A 15448-nucleotide genomic window follows, 5' to 3' on the forward strand; every position below is an offset into this window, starting at 1 on the left:
GCTAAACTTTGAAAGATGCCTGGATTACTACATCAGCTTCCTAAATATTCCTAGTTCCAGTTGCTCCTCTATGGTTTCATTGTGCCATCTCTCTGCTAGGAAAACCACTGCGCCATCTCTCTGCTAGGAAAACCAATGTCCCTCCCCCATCACCTACCAAATAAAAGCAAAAGTTTTATATATAGGAGGAACTACGAAATCTAGCCTCTGCTTATCCTTTAATTTTACTTATTCACCTCACCAGACTGCCCTCAGACCATATCATTGAGTTAACAATTCTTTACTAAGCATCACTGTATACTGGGCTCTATTCCAGCCAAACCCCCAATTCTTTAAAAGTCTCATTTCTTGTCTATCTCTTGGATGTACATTACCTTACTCCTAAAAACTGACTTCCTTTAACTTCAACAGCTCATTATCCCAACTGTCCTCTTGCTAACCATGAATTTCCACCAAGCGGTTTAGTCCTCACTTCTCAATTTACTTTCTCCACTATCACTTCTATGCTGATCTTGCTCACGTCTAACCTCAGCCCTAATTCCCCGGCCTAGGTTTAGTTCTGTTATTTTCCACTAACTCCACTAACTCAACTATACAAGAGCTAAGCTGGGCATACCCTCTCACCTTAAATTCAACATGTCCAAAGCTACAGCCACCTACTCTACTTCCAAAATGTCAAAATTAGGCCCCCTTTTCTGACTTCCTGACTTAAATTTCAAATTCTCAAGTGGCTTACCTTCACTCCTTAAAAAGAAAATATGGCACATACATTAAAACGTTAGAACAAGAAAATAACGGAAGTCAAACACACTTCTTACAAAATATCCCTTACTACACCATTCAGAGATCAAATGGTTTCCTTTAGGGTAATTTTTGCACTATAGGCATGCATCACTTAACGACAGGAATAGATTCTGAAAAATGTGTCACTAGGCGATTTTGTCATTGTGCGAACTTCATAGAGTGTACTTACACAAACCTAGATGGTATAGCCTACTACACACCTAGAATAGTCTACTGCTTGCTCCTAGGCTACAAACCTGCGCAGCACATGACTGTACCGAATACTGTATGTAACTATAACACAATGGTAAGTTTTTGTGTATCTAAACACAGAAAAAGTACCATGAAAAATACATATAAAAGATAAAAAATGGTATACCTGTATACGGTACTTACCATGAACAGAATTTGCAGGACTGAAAGTTGCTCTGGGTGAGTCAGTGAGTGAGTGGTGAGTGAATGTGAAGGCCTAGGACATCATTGTACACTACCATAAACTAATAACACTACACACTTAGGCTACACTAAATTTATTAAAAAATATTTTTTCTTCAATAATAAATTAACTTCAGCTTATTGTAACTTTTTTACTTTATAAACTTATTTTTTTTAACTTTTTGACTCTCCTACAATAACAGCTTAAAACACAAATACACTGTACAGCTGTACAAAGATATTTTCTTTCTTGATACCCTTATTCCATAAGCTTTTTTCTGTTTTTGAAATTGGTTTTTTTTTTTTAACTTTTTATTAAAAACTAAGACACGAACACACACACATTAGACTAGGCCTACACAGCGTCAGGATCATCAACATCATTGTCTTCCACTTCCACATCTCATACCACTGGATGGTCTCCAAGCAATAACATGCTTGGAGCTGTCATCTCCTATGATAATAATGCCTTCTTCTGGAACACCTGAAGGACCTGCCAGAGGTTCATCTTGAGGAGGTGTCACTCTTTTCAGAAATATGTCCATGGTGGTTAGCTTGGTTTGTTTCTTTTTTCATCATAGATTTGTTTATAAGCAGATAATACACCATGAACATTCCTCTCTAATTATGAAAACCTTTAGGTGTTGGGGTCCATGTTTTCTTTTTAAGCTTGTTGAGATCTGCAAAAACTTCTGCTAAACCCTTCAGTGAATTTTCTTCTGGGTTCTTCTTTTTCTTCTGCAGTTTCCTTTTCTCTTGCCTCTTCTTCAGCTATGCATTCCTGTTCCAGATCCAACAACTCCTCACTGTCAATTCTTCAGGAACCACCTTCGGGGGCTCTTCCCCGTCATCCTCACCCACATCCAGTTTTAAGTTGTTTGCCATCTCAATCACAGCCTTGTTGATTTTTGCAACCTCTCCATCCTTGGCAAATCCTTTGAAGTCATGGACGAACCTCTTGAGACTCTTCTTCCAGACACCATTCATACACTCCTTGGTGACATCACCCCAAGTCCAAGCAAGGTTCTTATGTTTTTTTTTTTTTGTGAGCAAGATTAGCCCTGAGCTAACATCCGATGCCAATCCTCCTCTTTTTTCCGAGGAAGATTGGCCCTGGGCTAACATCTGTGCCCATCTTCCCCTACTTCATATGGGCTGCTACCACAGCACAGCTTGACAAGCCGTGCATCGGTGTATGCCCGGGATCCAAACCTGCAAACCCTTGGCCGCCAAAGAGGAGTGCACGCACTTAACCGCTGCACCACCGGGCCAGCCCTCCAGGCAAGGTTCTTGATACAGTCATAGATGTAATGCTTCCAGAACTGCATCAGTGTCTCCCTCAGTTGCAACAGCCTGTAACTAGTTCATCAAATCAAAGAGATAGTGTTTGGAGGGAGAAACACCTCTTTGACACTGTGATGAAAATCACCAAAAGAAATCACCTGGAACATTATCAACAATAAGCAAAATCTTGACAGGTATGGTATGTTCTTCTCCCAACAGTACGTCTCCATTTGGTACACAGCAATTCAGGACGGCATCTTGGAAAAGGAACTGTTCATCCATGACTTTCTACTGCTCCTTGTAGTACACTGGCAGTGTGTGGTTACTGATATGCTTAAAGGTCCTGGGGTTCTTACTGTGCCAGATCACAAAGAATTTCAATTTGTAGCCTGTGATACTGCCCCCAAGCAACTGTTATCCTGTCCTTAAAAGCCTTCAAACCTGGCATTGACTTGGCCTCCTTACAGATGAAAGTCTTTTCAGGCATCCGTTTCCAGAATAGGAAGGTTTCACCTATATCGAATATTTGCTCTGGCAAGTAATTTTCCTCAACAATCAGCTTATCTAGAGTTTCCAAAAATTCTTCAGCTGCCTTCACATCAGGACTCACAGATTCACCACTCACTTTCACATTATATAATGAAAAACAATTCTTGAATCATTTAAGCCACCCAGACCTGGCAGTAAATTCAACATCGTAGTCAGGTCCAGCCTTTTCTTTCAACATTGCAAACAAACTTTTTGCTTTGGCCGTGATGGTCATGGCACTGAGAGGGATACACTTCTGTGACCGGTCTTCAATCCAGGTCACTAGAAGTTTCTCCATGTCTGATATAGACCCTTCTCAAATTTTTGTTAGTCTTGTTGCCTTCAATCAAGCAGCTTCTATCACTGCCTTCTTGTTCTTCAAGATCGTAGCTATGATGGAATGGGACATGCCGGACTGGCAAGCAATAACCCACTGATTTTCCACCTTCGTAGTCCTTAATCACTTTTAATTTGATTTCCAGGTCAATTACTCAACATGGCCTCTTCCCAGCAACATTAGCAGTGGATTTTATATGCTCAGGGGCCACAATGAACAAAACAAGCACAAGAGAAAATGACACACGCAATCAAGAGATGCAGTAAGCATGAGATAGATGTATGAGGCTGCTGCCAGTGGTAACATAGCGTAACTGTTTTACAGTAAAGTTTTTTTAATAAGTGGAAAGAGTACACTCTAAAATAGTGATAAATAGTATAGCAAATACATAAATCAGTAACAGTCATCTATTAGCATTATCAAGTATTACATACTGTACATAATTGTATGTGCTATACTTTTACACAACTGGCAGGACAGGTTTGTTTACATCAGCAACACCAAAACCACATAAGTAATGTGTTGCATTTACAATGTCAAGATGGCTACAATGTCACTAGGCAATAGGAATTTTTCAGCTCCATTATAATCTTCTGGGACCACTGTCATATATGTAGTCCATCATTAGCCAAAACATCGTTATGCAGTGCACGATTATATAAGATCACTTATGTTATAGATAGTTTTATGTATAAAGACCTAAAAGAACAAATAATTTTGGATGTATGGAACATTTTTTCCCACACTCTGCAGTAGTTAATTTGCTTAGCAAAGTATTCTAAGTTAAAAAAAAACTACCTGAAAAGGTTACAGAACGACAAAATTAACTCAAATTCTCTCTATTAGCAAAGAAAATGAACACACAAACAAAAAAAAACAATGAACGACTCTAAAGTCTGACATAATTTTTTTTAGTAGAATAGAAGAAAGAACACGATGTCTGGGCTTGAAATGTTACATAAAATATAGGAAAGGGGAAAATGGAAGCAGCAACACAAGCTACTAGAAAGCAAAGATACAACCTGAAAGAAAAAAAAACAATGAATAAACACATGAATAGCTATTCATAAATTTAAATTCTGTGCAAACCTGACCTAATAATACAGAACTATGTAATAACTCATAAAAATATGCCCTTCAGTAACTACACAATTAAAAAGAGATCCAGGGGCTGGCCCAATGGCGTAGTGGTGAAGTTCATGTGCTCTGTTTTGGCAGCCCAGGGTTCGCAGGTTCGGATCCTGGACACGGACCTATGCACTGCTCATCAAGACATGCTGTGGCAACATTCCATACACAAAATGGAGGAAGATGGGCACCGACTGGCTCAGGGCCAATCTTCCTCACCGCCCCCCCCCCCCCCCGCCACAAAAAAAAAAAAAGTAATCCAGTAAACCAGCAGGTGTATTTAAGAATGGGAAGCTAGCTAAGTTCACAATATATGTAATATAGTGCAAAGAATATTGGACCAGCAGCTGACACACAGGTTTTAGTCCTGGCTTTGCCATTTTCTTGCTCTCTGAATCCATATAAACCATTTTCCCTCACCGGTCAAACATTCTTAATATAGCTTATCTACCTATCAAGAAGTGTTGTAATAATGAGACTGTAAAATTTGTAAATTGAAAAGCATTACACAAATATAAAGATTACCTTTACTACAAAAAGCAGTTGCCCAACAATTATGAAATGGCAACAACCAAGACAATAGCATTTCCTACAAGTCACAGCTCTCTCAGCAAAATAGTTACTATGCTCCAACAGCTCAATACAATGGAGTGTCAAAACCTCAGCACAGTACTTCTTGAAGTGTGGTCCTCTGGTCTTTAGCAGAAATTATTTGGGGGTACGTGTTACAAATACAGACACTTGGGCTGGCCCCGTGGCTTAGCGGTTAAGTGCTCGCACTCTGCTACTGGCGGCCTGGGTTCAGATCCCGGGCGTGCACCGACGCTCCGCTTCTCCGGCCATGCTGAGGCCGCGTCCCACATACAGGAACTAGAAGGATGTGCAACTATGACATACAACTATCTACTGGGGCTTTGGGGAAAAGAAAGGAGGAGGACTGGCAATAGATGTTAGCTCAGAGCCAGTCTTCCTCAGCAAAAAAGAGAGGAGGATTAGTACGGATGTGAGCTCAGAGCTGATCTTCCTCACAAAAAAAATAAAAAATAAAAAAATACAGACTCTTGGGCCCCACTCCAGAACTTGTCAAACAGAAATCTTCGGGTAAGGGAGTAAAACTTGCATTTTTAACAAGCTCTGCAGGTAATTACTATGCATGGTTAAATGTTTGAGAAATGCTGACTAAGCAGGATCCCCAGGGAGCCTTAACGGGATCTCGCTGACCTGACCAATCAAGGCAACCTCTGGATGGTTCAGGGTACCGTTTGGGGCTCATACTCAGTACACTATCCCTCTGATGTTAAAGAAACATTCATGTCCTCACACAGTTTGAGATTTAGACATCTTTCCTCCTAATTTTCAGCAAGAGACAAATTCACAACTATTTGCCAAGTACATGGTATATGCTCAAAAAGAATGTAAGCCTCACAAAATTTTTGTCTGTTCAATGAAATTTGCCCAGGGCCGGCCCCGTGGCTTGGCGGTTAAGTGTGTGCGCTGTGCTGCCAGCGGCCCGGGTTCAGATCCCGGGTGCGCATCGACGCACCGCTCCTCTGGCCATGCTGAGGCCGCGTCCCACATACGGCAACTAGAAGGATGTGCAGCTATGACAGACAACTATCTGCTGGGGCTTTGGGGGAAAAATAAATAAATAAAATCTTTTAAAAAAAAATGAAATGTGCCCAGTATCTTAAACTGTACCTAACACGTAGTGGGCACTCCTATACATATTTGTTGACTGAATGAAAGAAACGCTTGCTTATTCTCTAGAAGGTACTGTACAAGGTGTTGTAAAGTACATTAAGTTGACCAAGACACTCGAACATCAGAGCTTTCATGTGAAGAGCAGAAGCTAACAGTGCTCCCTCCTTTAAGAGGGATCCAAAGTATTAATATTATGGAGGTTCAAAAAAGAGAACACTAGTATTTCAGTAAGTGGATCCTGGTGGTAAGAATAATTTCAATCAAGCTAGAACAGCCAAAAACAAAACAACGTAACCCGAATATATAGTGAATAGCATAGTAAAGGAATGGAAAAGGGAAAGAATGGTGTTTATGTACAGGTATAAACTCCAGTCTGATTAGAAGAATTTCATTATCTCAACTGTTACCAAGGACAATGTATTAGACACTTCTAATATAACTAAAAGAGTTGGAGAATCTGGAACTTAAAACAAAGCTTACAAAAATTTCATGCTACTACTTTCCAACAAACAAAGCAGCTCTAAACCAGATCTCACACTCCCCTTTCAATAAAGCCACTTTAGGGACAGACCTGTCTGGCAGTCTAGGGAAATGAAACAGATAAGTACTTAGAGCAGCTTCCAGATAAGCTGAAATACACAACAACCTCAATTTCAGAAGGTTAATTTGCAAACTTCTCCACTGCATGCTTAATGACGGCACAAATGAAACATACGGATGATGTATACTATGTATGCTTAGCCACTGTCACCATCTGTTCTCGTAAAAAAAAAAAATCCTCCAGTACAAAAGTTGCAACTTCCTGATGCTGCTGAACTAGAACCAAGACATTCAAAAGGCAACACCACTAAGAGATGCTAATAGATACTTAAGCTGAGGAACATCCACAATAGCAAGCCTTTACTGTGAAATTAATGGACATTAGCATTTAATGACATGGTAGTATCTTTACACCAGCATTTAAAAGCTAAATGAACTAGTACAGCCACATTTCCATTTGTAAAGTGGCTGCCAGCTGGTGAGTTCAGCTGAATAGTTAAGAAATACTAAGCACTACAGAGATGACGAATATTCCCATTAGGAACTGAGGAACTATGCATGCATGCAATTCTATAAATGTGTAGGAGCCACAACTTTCTATACGGTTCCATTAAAAAAGTAAATGAACATAGATAAAATAAAAGCAGATTTCCTTATTATGAATCATTGGTGCCTTCTTTTTACCCAGCACTATGCTAAGAAACATAAAAGATATTTCCATCAGCCAAGACCTGGTTCTTTCCCTCAAGGAGTTTCTAGAATGGAGTTTCTAGAATGCTTTCCTGTAGGAATGCATGAGACATGTGAATAGGAAAATGATTTTACATATTGGTTTTAGATACTTTTCAGAAATCAAAGCATTTGATTGTATGGGATTACAGGGCACTTTCCAGTACTACATTTCTTGGTATAAGATTTCCCAAATTAACCTCCTAAATCATAGGAGATGGTGAATAAGAACCCAGCCTTATCAAGTTGTAGTTCTAGGAAAAGATGGGGGTTGGTGGGTGTGGGCAGGGAACACTATTATTAACCTCTGAAATATGGTACAATACAGTGGTTCCTGACCTTTGTGGCACATCAGAATCACCTGAGGAGCTTTTATAACTAGCGATGCCTAAGTCATACCCCAAACCAATTAAATCAAAATACCTGAGGTTAGGAGCCGTGTCAATATTTTTTAGTTTTCCACACGATTCCAACGTGCAGCAAAGTTTGGGAACCATTGGTTAAAAGATGCAATAACATCTATTCAAATAACACATTAGCTGTGTGACTTTAAGCAAATTAATCACTCTGACTCACACACTTTATAAGAAACCCCAATACAGGATTGTTGTAATAATTAAATGAGACCATGCGCAATACCTGGATAAGTCTGCTCTTATTTTTTTTCTTGCACATAGATGGAAAAAAGAATGTTTAGCCACACTGAATTCAACCAACCACCCACTTATTTCAATAGTACATATCAATGTTATGAATAAAAGGCAACTACAGGGCCGGCCCCGTGGCTTAGCGGTTAAGTGCACGCGCTCCGCTGCTGGCGGCCTGGGTTCGGATCCCGGGCGTGCACGGACGCACCGCTTCTCTGGCCATGCTGAGGCCGCGTCCCACATACAGCAACTAGAAGGATGTGCAGCTATGACATACAACAATCTACTGGGGCTTTGGAGGGAAAAAATAAAAAATAAATAAAATCTTTAAAAAAAAAGGCAACTACACATTAAAGTTGGAACAAATCATTATTGCATCAGAGAATAAAAGAGGCATCATTTAGCCTACTGATCCCAATAATTCATATAATGCGTTAAAAAAACTCTTAAGACCTAGTCAGTCTTACAAAAATCCTTTTTATAAATGAAAGCTGACATTACAAATTACAGAATTCATTCTAGGTTCAAATCTAAATGACATCACAGAACCCTAAGTCTCAACTCTCAACATAACACTCTTTCCATTTGTCTCTATATTGAGGGTCAGAATGTACTCTCCAATTAAACCTTTTTGTACAGCACTTCCAAAGTCCCTATTAAAATAACACACCCCACTGATGACTTACAGTATTCTAGTTCTTCAAAGGAAGAGAATAAGGTAAAGACCTCAATTACCAGCGAGTAGTCACAACCCCCACCTGATTATTTTATGAGGTAAGTCTATTAAGTGTACTTCATGGTGATAAACACATTGCTAATCTGTAGCCTTGCATATGGACAAATCAACATAAAGTCCAGAAAAAATACGTAACTCAGATACAAAAGACCACATAAATAATAAATAAAACCTATGTTGTCACAGAATCTATCTTACCAAGGATTAGTAGTTATTAAAAAAAAAGCAAGGGGCCGGCCCAGTGGCGCAGCAGTTAACTACGCGCTCTGTTCAGCGGCCCTGGGGTTTGCAGGTTCAGATCTGGGGCACACACCGACACCACTTGTCTAGCCATGCTGTGGCGGTGTCCCATATAAAGTAAAGGAAGATGTGCACGGGTGTTAGCCCAGGGCCAATCTTCTTCAGCAAAAAAAGAGGAGGACTGGCATCGGATGTTAGCTCAGGGCTGACCTTCCTCACACACACACACAAAAAATCAAATATTCTTTATCTCAACAGGAGTTGTGGGTTACACCAGTGTATTTATTTGTCAAAACTGATTCAATGGCACATTAAGATCTGTGAATTTCACTGTATGTAAATCAAAACTCATTTTTTTAAAATCTCCTTAAGACAAGTATTAGTACATGTTATGTGATTACTGGTCATTCAATATTGCCAGAGCCACCTGAGACTGTATTGGAAACAAAAACAGTAACATAAAGCATCATTTAAACTAGGTATTCATTTATATTACGAAAGCTATTAAGGTACCCATTTAACCTCAGAAAAACTTCTGTTAAACTCAAGGACTGATTTTAAGACTGTAACAGAAAGATTAAATGAAAAGATTAAGTTTATAACATTTGTTTCAAACTCTAGTTTTCTCTCTTTATAGACTTCTTGACATTAAAGTTACTCACTAAACATTGACAGATCATAAGAAAACCTTACTAAATGATACTTTAGGTACAGATTAAATATACTTTGAAACAAAATGATCTAGTTCTAAAAACGACTAAAGCCGAAGTCCAATTTAAGATACTAATTAATAATGTCCAACAAAAGTTCTCATCCTGCAACCCATGGATTCAAAAGGGAGAATAAGGATTATAAGCATCTAGTTAAATAATAATACAAATAGGTTACTTACATTTATAGAAGGACTTTTCAGTTTCTCTGTAGGAGGCCAAATGTCCTAAAGTGAAGGAGGCAAAGTACTGCTCTGCAGCATCAAATGAAAAGGTGTGGGGTACGTGAGCAGGCATGATTTGACCTTGACATAAAGGTGAACAATGCTCACAGGAAAATTGGGAGTTAGGAGACTCTAGTAACTCCTCTGAGATTCAACAGTCTAATCTGTATTATGAGATGTTTGGGCAGGTATCTCTCAGGTTTCATCCAGCTCAAAAATCCTACCTAAGCATCATTACATTATTCTATAATAAGAAATCCATTATAAGTCAATATAAAGCACCTTTAGTGCTTTATAGACTCAGTTACTCTGAGTTAAAATCACATTTCTCATGCATCCAGTGATGTGTATCTCTCTAATAAAGACAGACCCACTGCAGATGTCATCTTTGTTCTCTGATAACAGCATCTGAACTTATTTACAGGATATATCCTCCGTGCCAAAAAGCTAAGATTAAAATTTAAGCTGCTTTGAACACTGAAGAGTAAGGATTAACTAGTACTTTATAAATATCTTCTAGAATACCCAATATTCAGAGGGCAAAAAAAAAAGTGGTTAAAAAAACAAGGCAACAATTCTCCCATACTCCTCCCATCCTCTTTATTATTTCCCTATAAAAGTATATTCCATTAATTTAATTCCTTCTAAATGGTAACCTATGGTTTACCTGATGCAGACAGCATTTTTAAGAGTCTTGAATAATGCCTCATTACTACAGTAACATTCAAAGGTTAAGATCTACATAACATCAAACTGTGATGAAACGCTTTCTAGCTACTATCATCTGAAAACAAGTCTTAAAATTTCAGAGCTGAAAGTTCTGAGATAACTAGGCCAGTGACAAAAGTAGGGAACCTTGTTCAAACAAAACCCTACCCAAAAGCTCAGTAGGCAGAACTGTTTTTCCAGAAGAGTAGGAAACCCTAAACCTTTCTGTCCAGCACTCTCCTTCCCTACTCCAACAAAATTAGAAAATTACTAACTTGGTAAAATCCTTTTTATTTCATAGATGAGAAAACTGATAGGCCCAAAGAGGTTAAAGGACTGACCCCAGACCACTCGTTAGGTGCCACACGGCTGATCTAGAGCTTCATTATATCATAATTGCTTCTTTAGAGAACACGTTAATTCCAAGTGGCACAAAGAAAGGGAAGGTGGTAACAGAAATACAGTAATTTTAAATGAACTCCCAGAGGTCAATTCACAAGGTCCAAGGATTTTAGTCTCTTAAAAACATCAAGAGACTGAATGTCATCCTCTCATTCTTGGTCTTTACAGCGGATGCTATCCTTCTGCGCAACAAAAGATCCCTTAGTAAGGTCCTTACATATTTACATAGCAAGGACCTGATTAGGAAGGTCTGCTAAGTAGGCCAGGTAATCTTCAGACCTTGTTTTAGGATATCCCAAAGTAACTTTAAGAAAATGGGGTTGCGTGGGGGGAGGAGGGAGAGAGACAAGTGAAGCGTAAATGCGACAAAATCTAAATTTTTAAAATTAGTGCCAACACTTCTAAAACAATGGATAACACAAAGACTGCCTTATTTAACCTAACTAAACAGTCAATTTAATTCAATATTTACCAAGTAAATATTTATTGAATGTATACTCTATATATAGGTGATGTGGAAATATGGGGAACAATCTGAGGGGATGGGAAGATATTGCCACCCAAATAAAGAATGCTTATATAAATCTTTCTTATCCTTTCTGCTTCAGTGGAAAAACCGTTCTCTCACACTTTACCTTAAAACCAACGAACTTCAATGAACTACTTTTGTTTCTAACTACCAGACTCTACCACTCCTAAAACAAATTTACTCTTTCCCCACTCTCATCCAATTACTACATTTTGCCTTAAAGACTACTCCCAGAAGCCACTCTATTCTTGGATACCCTCCCCCACCAGTTCACCAAGCTTTCTTCCTTAGAGTCAGATCCTGAAATTCCATCTCCTCTCCCAGGAAGCCTTAACTTGAAAGCCAGGTAAATCTCACTTTAGCTCTACCCACAGAGTGTGTATCACTACCACAACTCTCTCTGCATTCAACATCTTATAATAGATGCCTATTATTTTGCTCACAGGTTAATTTCATTTATTCATGTGCTTACTCAGTATATTAACTATTGCCCTTGTTGGTCTGTATCAGTGCTGTACACTGATAAAAGCAACGAGATAAAAGAACATATATTTGAGTTTACCACTGAAAATGCCAGATGCCTAACCTTTTTTGAAAACGGTTTCAAATACATTAAATTCAACCTGATTTGTGAAATTTGTAAAACCTCCCAACATAGATGAATCTCAAAAGCATTATGCTAAGTGAGAGAAGCCAGACACAAATGACCTCATACTGTATGACTGTATTTACATAAAATTCTAGGAAAAACTACAGTGATGGAAAGCAAATCAGTGGGGGCCTGGGGTGGAGAGACAGGATTAAACGCAAAAGGGAAGGAGTTTTAAATTTTTAGGCTAGTCCAACTGATATTTTTTATTTTGAATAGGAAAAAACTAGATATTTTAATCAAGATTTTCATTCTTCCACAATAACATTTTCCCACACATCAGGGTTTTTTTTTAGGGATGGGATCATTTAAAATCTCAAATCTGGATCACCTCAGATTTCACACTAATCTTTAGCTCATAAGATAAACTTGGAATTTTCTTTCAAATAATTTACTTTATCATTTCCAACCAACAGAACATTTTATCATTCAATTTATCCATTAAAAATGTCTATCAGCATTGGAGATTTTTTAAAGGATAATGTTACTTGGTTTGTTTCCACATCAGAATTAATGTATGTAATGCAATCCTTAAATCAAGACGTGAAAATAGAAACTATAATAGAAAAAGAGGCTACAGCCAATACCATTCCACTTAATTCTCAACTATTTCTGGATCTTTTTGCAATTGAGTAATTTTTGGCAAATGGCTGGGTTTTAAACTCTATTTTAGTCTCTAGTCTAGGAAGAGGCTCTTTAATCTACAAGTCAAAATACTCTAAAACCCTTTCAAGTCAACCACTTAAAAGAATCCAATGTCTTTTTCAGGTCATCTTTTACCCTGATCATTCTTACTATTTGCCTTCAATAATATCCTACCTGAAGAAAAGGCCACAATTTCCCTGATGTGATGAGTTACTGACCAAGCAACTCAACAGGTTAAAGTTACTTATCAAACTGTGGTTACCTGATTAAGCTTTCTCGGAATACAACTGATTGGAGTAAATTTCAACACAGGGCTAAGTGCCTCTGTCATTATCCTTAAAAATTTAGTACGCAGACTTAAATGCAGCAAACATCACCATTCGTGAAAGAGTAATTAACACCCTTAAAAGGACTATGAAGGATTTTACATAGTATAATTTAACAATTTCACGTCGCATCCGCTTCGGAGATCACAAACAGTCTGTCATAATGCCATCTCCCTTCTTGAACCCCACCGCCGCCTGCAGCTTTATTCTTGGCTTTTCAAAGGTTAATCCACTCAGGACTGCTAAAGGAGGAATCAAGGAAGCATAACTTGTGAACCCAGGCAGAGGAAAGGGCAGGAATATGCGGTTGAGTCACGTCGTTCCGCCATTTTCTAAGCGGAGGAGGAAGACATGTTGGAACAAAAACACAACAAAAGAGCAGCCATTTCCCAAGCCAGCTCCAATAGCAACCCGAACTGGCCGAGCCCGGTCACTTCGGCACCTTCAAATCCATTTCACTGGACAGACCTAAAAACATCAGAGGTGCCGACGTAAAGAAAGCAGCAGCAACCCTTCCGCTGGGGATCAGAGAAGACCCGCACACTTAACTGCAAATGAAAGCCTCGGGAAGAATGTCGGAAGCCAAGTGGAGCACAGTGTTAACACACTGAAATTCTACACTTAAGGTGGCAAACTAAAATTTACTCAGTGATTTTGGTGACTTACAGATCACGGAAACCAACCGGCTATAGGAAACGCAGGTAACACCAATACCAAGACCCGGATTCAGCTGGGCCTATTACCTGCCTCTGCCCACTTCCCCCATTCCGTACTTTCCCTCGGAGAATCGCCTGTGCTCATGGGTTCTTACCGTATGTGCGGGATGCCAACCCCACCTTGAAGAATCTTATAGAGTTTGCTCTCGTACAGCAACTGGGGATGCCTGGCCTTCTGAGATTCTAGCTTCACTGCCACTTCCTGCAGGGGAAAGAGAGGGTGATGGCATCAACATCCCTATGGATTCAATGTCACTTGGGAAAAGGAGGGGAGACATTAGCAAAGCTCCGACTCGCGACCAGAAGGTGGAAGTGAGAGGCTGGGAAGAGAAGCTCTCTTTGTAATTATAAAACGAGGCAACTAGCCTCAAAGGCCTCTTCAGGGGGTAGTGACGAAATCCGCTCGTCCTCTAAAGTGCAGGAAAACGATTCCCCCAGAAAACGTAATGAGAGGTTATGAAGGAACCAAGAGATCGGAAATTGTCCTAATTGGAAAGAGAACCCCAGCAGGATTAAATAGAGAGAGAGAACGGCATGGGAATCACAGATTTTGCCGTTCTCACCTTAAACGGAGATGTAAAAAAGTTCGACTAAGGTACATTTTTAACAAGCTGGGAAACTTCCTAGCTCACCCAACCCTTCCATCGGGTTCTTTCCCTTTTAGGGAAAGAGAGCGGGGGAGGTTCCAAAGCCAGGAAACCTGGCTCCCAATGGACTCCCCAGTGCGTGCGTGCGGGGGGAAAAGGCCCCAGCGGTTTGGGGGTTGGGAAGGGGGTGAGGAGGGGCGCAGCGCTGTCGTGAACCCCACCCCAGGTGATTACCTCGCCGTTGGTGATGTTGATCGCCAGATAAATGTCCCCGAAGGAGCCGGACCCGATCTTCCGGACCAGTTTATATTTCCCTCCAACAATGAATTCGGCCTTGGAGCCGGTGCTGCTCGCCATCCTGAAAGACGAAGATGGAGGCTGGGGCCAAGCCCCGACACCTCTGAGGGGAGGACGGAGGCCTCTGGGGCTCGTCCACCGAGCAAGGCTGCGGAGGAGGGCGGCAGGAAACGGAAAACGTCGGCTCTCTCGGCTTTACAGGGCCCAGAGTCGGCCAAGGGGAGCCCGATCACCGCCCTCAGTCAGGTTTCTTTGGCCAGGCCGCAGTTTCTGAGGAGGTTCTCGCGGTTACCAGGCCGCGCCACTTGTTTCTGGCCGGCCGACGCTGCCTCGCTTCCGCGGCGCCGTCGCGGGCTGGAAGAGGAGCGCGGTGTGTTAGGGCGACGATCCCACTGCCACCGGCTCCCGCCCGGGGGGACCACTGTCACTCCGCCGACGACGCCATCTTGTTACTCCGGCTCCAGCCAACACAAAATGCCCCCAGTCCCCGGGAGCCGCTTCTTCACGGCGCAGAGCACTCTGGGAAAGGGATCTCGGGCGCTCGCCCCGGAGGGACGGCCGCGAGAG

General features: G+C 40.6%; 1 protein-coding gene across 7 annotated transcripts in view; it reads right to left on the reverse strand.

Annotated features, from left to right (window-relative positions):
• The window catches only part of CSNK1A1 (casein kinase 1 alpha 1), a 50732-nt gene extending 35284 nt beyond the window's left edge, over positions 1 to 15448 (reverse strand). For 2 of the 7 annotated variants that reach the window (XR_009220478.1, XM_058543706.1), the window contains exons 1-2: positions 14819 to 15448; positions 14093 to 14199 (exon numbers count right to left, since the gene is read on the reverse strand). Coding sequence is in view for 5 of the 7 variants with exons in the window: in XM_058543706.1 (XP_058399689.1) it covers positions 14093 to 14199; positions 14819 to 14941 (230 nt within the window). In the remaining 2 variants the exon portion in view is untranslated. The remainder of the gene's footprint in view (positions 1 to 14092; positions 14200 to 14818) is intronic. The other 5 variants (XM_058543717.1, XM_058543727.1, XR_009220482.1 and 2 more) reach the window with 4 other exon arrangements.

This window comes from Diceros bicornis, chromosome 1, assembly GCF_020826845.1.
Source record: "Diceros bicornis minor isolate mBicDic1 chromosome 1, mDicBic1.mat.cur, whole genome shotgun sequence".
Taxonomy (NCBI): domain Eukaryota; kingdom Metazoa; phylum Chordata; class Mammalia; order Perissodactyla; family Rhinocerotidae; genus Diceros; species Diceros bicornis.